Below are 6,596 nucleotides of genomic sequence, written 5' to 3'. Positions count from 1 at the left end.
AAATGGCAGCGGTTTTGGAGCAGCAGGGGAGGAAGCAGCGTGATGGCCCAGGGCTGAGCCCCCGCAGAGCTGCACCGAGCGGCCGGTGCACCCAAAGCCGCCAGAAACAGCTTTTCCCCAGGGATCCAGTGTGCCCAAGAGAAGCAGAAGTGCCATCGTGTGTCACCGCCGCTCGGTCACCCCGGCTGCTCCACCAGCACCCAGCGGGCACGAGCCTCTTCCAGGAAAAGCCCTGGTGACATTTAAAGAGGAAGGGTAGGCAGAGGGCAGAAAGCACGGCCCAGACTTGCAGGAGGAACAAGCAGAGCAGCTCAGGAGCAGGTGGGGACAGTGGTGACACAGCCACAGCACAGGCTGCCAGAATTGGGCCAGGAGCTGCTGCTGGCAGCACATGCTCCATTTCCCTGGGGAACCAGCCAGTCCAAGGGCCCCAGACACAAACCCATCTCCTCTGGAGACCCTTCCCAGCCAAGGGACGGCGGCATTTACCTGTTCACGGCTTTGAAATCCTTCGGGCAACACATCATTGCACGGCCGCAGTGGCCTCTGCCTGCTGCCCAGGGGTGCTTGGCCGGGTTGAACTTGGTCTTCATTTAACAAATCAGGACAAGTTTGGGCTCAGTCTTCTGCCTCTCTGCATGGACAAGAATCATGAGTCCTTACCAGCCCAAACTTAAGGGAAAAATAAAAAAAGGAGCATTTAGTGCTGATCCTTCCCACCATCCACCCTCTTACCTTGCAGGGGAACAAGGAGAGTTGGTTTTGTGCACCGCGGGGACAAAACACCCTCAACCGTGTCCCCAGTGCTGTCTGCGGCGGGAGAGCGAGGGAGGGCCAGCCGGGGAACGGGGCTCTGCGGGGCAGCAGCCGAGGGCTCGCAGCAGAATTAGAAAGCGCAAAACTGGTCCTTCCAGTCGCAGGGCGAGAGACGGGGCGGCATCGCTCCCCACGCAGGTCCTGCCCGCGACAGCAGCCGCTCCGCAGGAATCCTTGTGTTTTCTAGCAAAAGCTGGGAATTCTACCCCCACCCAGGCTGTTTATTTGCAGAGCTCAGCTCCAGCATCGCCCCCCAGGGAAGGTCCGAGTTTCCCTGTGTGCAAACAGGGAACACCCGCTTCCCCCATCCCAGGCACCAGCTCCGCATTCCACCCTCTGAACAAAGCCCCCCGGTCATGGGCAAGTGCTGCCGAATGGACAAAAACACCTTTGTCCACGTGCTGCTGGGAAATTGGGGATCAGGACCCCCCGCGTGAACCCCCCGGCCCCGGATGCTCGATGGAAGCAGGAATGTAAAAGACACAGCGCAGGTAAACAGCGCATCTTTTGCTTTATAAAAAAAAAAGGCCGAATCAGACATTTAAGGGTGAGGAGTGCAATAGAATCCCACAAGACACCAGCTCCAGGGACTGTCGAGTTGACAGTTCCTCTTAAGTGAGTTTGTTTTGTGGGGGGGTTGTCTTTTGGGGGGTTTTTCTGAAAGCTTAATCCATACACATTCACTAAATGTAAAAAATGTCCTATTGCATGCGGACTGGCGATCGGCAGCTCTCGGTGATCCCCTCGTGTCTCCAAAGCTCCGGAGCGCAGGGCTCCGTGTCAGCGCGACCTCAGTGCACAGGTTTCGGGAAACTTGTCCAAATCCATTCAGAAGCAGGAAAGCGAACGGGTCCAGCAGTACGTGCGGCGTTCGGGAGGAGGTGACCACACGCAGCTCCGCGGGGGCTCCTTGCTTCAAGTCTTTCCCTTGAATAAATGGGGTTTTTCGCAAACCAACGGCTTTAGAAACAAAGCAGGGAGGGGAAGCCGAATCCCAGCCTCAGTCTCTCCCCTTGCTTTTCAAACATCTCTCTCCGTCAGTGTCTCAAGGTGTGGTCTCAGTAATGTCCATGATTTATTAAATCATTCTCTGAAACGCAAGCGGTTCACAGAAACAGGGACATTTCAAAGCATTTTGGCTGGTTAAATAAGCCTGACTGCTGGTGCGAGGAATTAAATCCTTCCCCCCGACCCAACTGTTTGAAGAGCAATCACAGGCTATGAAATAAAGGCACATTTCAGTCCAATTAAGGCACATTTTAGATGAATTAAGGCCCAAAAAACACAGTCCACACCAAAGCACGGGGCCTGTTTTGCTTTCCCTCTTCCTGAAAAACAGCGGGTGTGTTTATTCTATGGCTGGTAAATTCAACTAAGTGTTTTCTATTCGTGTCCAAGGGCAGCCGGATGTATAAACAAGTCCTGTGGCTTCATGTATTTACTTTCTGATAAACAACGGGTAGGATGCAGCGTGGCCCCCCAAGGCCACCAGGGCAGCGATTGCGCTTCTCCTGCTCCTCACCAGCTGCTGGGGGAGAAAAGGGAAGGAGAAGGACCCTCTGGAGAGGCTTTTCTTTCAAAATAAGCCCCTTGTAGGGGAGTTTCTAGCAGAATAGTCAAACAGCTTGCTGCTTCATTACAAAAAGCTAAAAATGAACCGTTTTCCTTCTGCCACAAGCCGGGTTGAGGGCTCGTCCCGGCGGTCGGTGTGACGGGGAAACGCGGGCGCTCGGCAGCCGAGGAGGAGCTGATGCCACAGGAGTCGCGGTCAATGCGTGGGATCGGTGACAGGTCACATAGGCAGCCGCTGCAGAACTGACCCCCGTGACCCGCTCGGGAGGTGACAAGGGGGCAGCTGTCCCAGCATCACACCCCCTGCGACTGGGGAAGATGTGCCAAGAGGCCAAAAGTTAAACGAACCCCATCACCTGAACCTTCTTCTTACAAGGCAGGAGGAGACGACACCGCTAAGGAGGCAGATCTGGCTACTGCAAACACCACAGATAGAAAACTCGACATTTTTGGGACCGACCCAGCCACTTGAAATAGATTTGAGTCCCTAAAGAGCAGGTGTTTGGCCTTCACCTCAGCATCGGCACAAACACAGAGACACCATCTTCTGCGATGCCAGAAAGCAAGAACTGTACAACAGACCCTCAAAGGGAAAGGGCTGAGGCTGTTGAAACTAAACATGAAGTATTGAAATCATAAAGGCACAAGCTAACAGATACTTCCTTGTCCATCTTCTCCTCCCTGGGCACACATTCCACCTCCCAAGTCCATTAGCTCCACAGTTCAACTTCCTTGATGTTCTATATTTTCCAAAAGAAAAAAAATCCATTGAAATTTGGGTAGCAGGAGAAATTTGGCTTCAACAAAAGATCAAGGTAGACTGGGGGGGGAAAAAAACAACAAAAGTGACATAGGATGCTCCATATTGAAAGAGGAGAAATGTGATTGCGGCAAAGGCTCGAAACGCCTGCCGGCTGCCGGGGTCCTTCTCCTCAACAATACACCTGAAGCAGAGGCGCCCCGGACGAGTCAGTCTCTGTGTCCTGGAAAGAGGAATCTCTGCTTGTTGGAGAGCCTTGGGAAGAGAAGAGACGGTGACATTAGACAACGTGAGCTCACGGCAGCCTGGCAGGCAGGCAAGCAACTGCCACAAAAGGTTTTGTGTATCGAGAGGGAGGAGAAAGCCACACAAAGCCCACGGGCAGGAACAGCCCTGCCTGTATTGTAGCATCTTCGAGGAGAGATCTGTTATTACGCAGGAGAAAACTTGCCTTTTAGCCCTGGGCTGCTTGTTGGAGCGAAGCGCACATGCCGCGGGGATCGGGGACAGCCTGTCACTCTGCTCCGCTTCCCTTCTGCACGGTTCCTTTTGTTCCCAGTATAACCCAGCTGTGACCTTGGCCGGTCACACCCCAAATACAGCCCCAAACTTTGTACAGACACTGAAAGCTTTTGGGCCAGTGAGCGCTCTGTACTTGTGTTTCTTTCTTTTGCAGAAGGACCCACCAGCCCAGGCAGTTTTCTGAGCTCCCTTCGCTCTCCAAAACTAAACTCCTTATGGTAACCTGAGAGGCAGGTGTCAGCTCAGCCTCTGCAGATGGGGAAAACCAAAGGCAAGACACCATGTGAGAGGTTCAGGGCATTCCCCTTGCTCCCGTGATGCCCCTGCGGCTCGGACGCCCGGCCGGGTACGTTACCTGCGCTGCTGTGTCGCCTCATGTTCCTGGCCAGCACATCTGCTGGTGTTTCTTCCGATATTTGCACAGCCAAATCTGGAATAAAAACCAAGAGGGCCTGAGAAAGGAAAGGTCGGGCAGCTGTGACTCAGGGGTTCTCCTTCAGCAGGCACCACCCTCGTGAGAGGAGAGGTACAGTCTGACTCTTTACACCATTGTCTTGGTAATCGCAGCTTTATAATCCCTAAATACCAGGAAGCACCAGCAGCCTGACTGCTGAACTGGGCAGCACAGCAGCCACCCGGTTTCCTCTGTTACTTCTGTGTGTCTCTTTGCCCCCCAAACTCAGCTTGTCAAGGTCTTTCTACAACAAACTCTTACAACCTGTCCTGGAGGCCCAGGCGCTTCAGACTGCTCCAGAGAAGGAGGAGAGTCCCTGAAAGAGCCACGAGGCACTTGAGCTGTAACAACAGCCCTTCCCTCTGCTTTGCGGGGATATTGACTGGCTGCTGCTCGCCCCACGGTGCAGGGGAAGGCTCGGACGCTCTGTCACGACAGTCAAAGGTGGCATTAGCAACGGGCGCAGGCAGGACACAGGAAGCCAGCTGAGGAACTGGACATCCCCTGGCACCAGCCAGCCCGTCTGGTCATACCAGTTAAGTTTGACTCACGGTATTTCTGCCGAGCTCAGGGGTGCGGAGGGAAGGCAGAATCATCACAGCAGAATAAGCCCTGATATTGCTCAGCGCAAACTTCACCAGCGGTGATAGACACTATTGAGAAACCCACGACACAGTGACTGGTGAGGAGGGGAGGTCTCCGGTAACACGCAAGGACCTCAGTTCATGCATCCCAGGAAAACAAGCCCAGACTAAAGACAGACAGCAGCTTCCAACCCTGCTCTGTTGCCACATCTCCACAGCTTTGACAATATAAACCTCTTATTGGAGCGGTAACACCCAAGGAACCCTCACGTACCGTCCTGGCTGATGACCATGGACTCCAGCATCGTTTCGTTCCCGCTGTCCGGCGCGTTGCCTCTGCTGGACTTCTCCTCGTGGCTCTGGCTGGGGACAGAAATGTGAGGCCGAACTCTGCTTTTCCGGGTGCTGATGCGTATGATGCCGCGGACCAGCCTACATTCCGCATCCTGCTCGTCCAGGTTGTAGTCCTGAGTTATGCTATTGATGAGGTCCGAGATCTTGTTGGTCTTCTCCAGGAAGACAGTGTCTGACGTGCACTTGGCCAGCTCGTCGATCTGGTGGACGCTGAAAAGCTCCGTTAGCTTCTTGAAGATCAGGACGTCGATCTCCCTGCTGGACATGGAGCCGTTCAGCTCGCTGATGTCCAGATCGGACTCGTGGAAGGAATAATATTCCTCAGAACTCCGGTGGCTGCTGGGGAGCGGCGGCTTTTCTATGCTGTTCCTGAAGGGCTTCTCTGGCAGCAGCTCTTTGCAGCAGGAATCCGATTCCAGGTGGTGGCTGGGGCTCCTGTTCTGATAGACGGGAATGCCCTTTAGTTTCACATCTGGGTAACTGAAACTGCTGCCCATGCTGGACTTTTTGATCTGGTTCCCGTTCTTCTCAGCAGGAGAGACGTTGGCGGGGCTGTTGGGCAGTCGCCCGTTATAATCTCCGTTCTTTCCATCATCGGTGGAGGTCTCGGTGGGTCCTGGGTAGGGGATACAGACACTGCAGTCCTGAAAGCAGCCCCCACAGGTCACTATACAACAGAAAACAGCCTTGTACGTGTTCCAGGCCTGAGCCAGAGAGGAACAGCAGAAGCTCTCGTTTGGGGGAGCCTCCGCTGTACCAGAAATAAAAGTAATTGTTTCCGCCTCTCTCCCGTTGGAGTCTTTGAGCTCAGCTTTGCGACCTTTCCTGTCCCGCATCTGCTGGGCTCTGCTGCGGCTCTGCTTGATCTCGGGCGTGGAGCCGCTGAACACCTCCAGACTGACATCGGCGTCCTTGGCCGCCCGGCCCCGCAGCGGCACAGCCTCCTGGCAGGGCTGCTGCAGCTGCAGGTGCCTGCTCACGTCGCGGGGATGGCCTGTTTTCCGGCCCAGCATGGCTCAGCGCTCAGGCACCTGGGGGACAGGGAGGTCTCACGTCAAGCGTTTAGAATAGAATCATAGAATTATAGAACAATTTTGGTTAGAAAAGCCCTTCGAGACCATCGAGTCCAACCATCCCCCACCCCTGTCCCTGCCCCATGTCCTGAGAACCTCATCTCCATGTCCAGCCCTCCAGGGATGGTGACTCCAGCACTGCCCTGGGCAGCCTGTTCCAATGCCCCACAGCCCTTTGGGGAAGAAATTGTTCCTAAATCCAACCTCAACCTCCCCTGGCGCAACTTGAGGCCGTTTCCTCTGCTCCTGGCGCTTGTTCCTGGGGAGCAGAGCCCGACCCCCCTGGCTCCAAGCTCCTTTCAGGCAGTTCAGAGATCAGAAGGTCTCCCCTCAGCTCCTGTTCTCCAGCTGAACCCCCCAGGTCCCTCAGCCGCTTCATCACACTTGTGCTCCAGCCCCTCACCAGCTCCAGTCCCTTCTCTCCACTCGCTCCAGCACCTCAAGGCCTTTCTTGTCAAGAG

General features: G+C 54.8%; 1 protein-coding gene across 1 annotated transcript; it reads right to left on the bottom strand.

The window, feature by feature from the left end:
* Window positions 1-3,320: 3,320 nt before the first annotated feature.
* Window positions 3,321-6,075, bottom strand: KDF1 (keratinocyte differentiation factor 1; the record flags this gene model as incomplete). The annotated part of the gene is made up of 3 exons (XM_080357684.1): window positions 3,321-3,403; window positions 4,026-4,100; window positions 4,983-6,075. 3 exons carry the CDS (start codon window positions 6,073-6,075, stop codon window positions 3,321-3,323), a joined length of 1,251 nt encoding a protein of 416 aa, XP_080213810.1.
* Window positions 6,076-6,596: the final 521 nt, after the last annotated feature.

The sequence above is a fragment of the Nesoenas mayeri genome (assembly GCF_963082525.1).
Source record: "Nesoenas mayeri genome assembly, chromosome: 21".
Lineage (NCBI taxonomy): Eukaryota > Metazoa > Chordata > Aves > Columbiformes > Columbidae > Nesoenas > Nesoenas mayeri.
The sequence above is the reverse complement of the archived record's forward strand: the minus strand, read 5'-3'. Positions and strand labels throughout refer to the sequence as shown.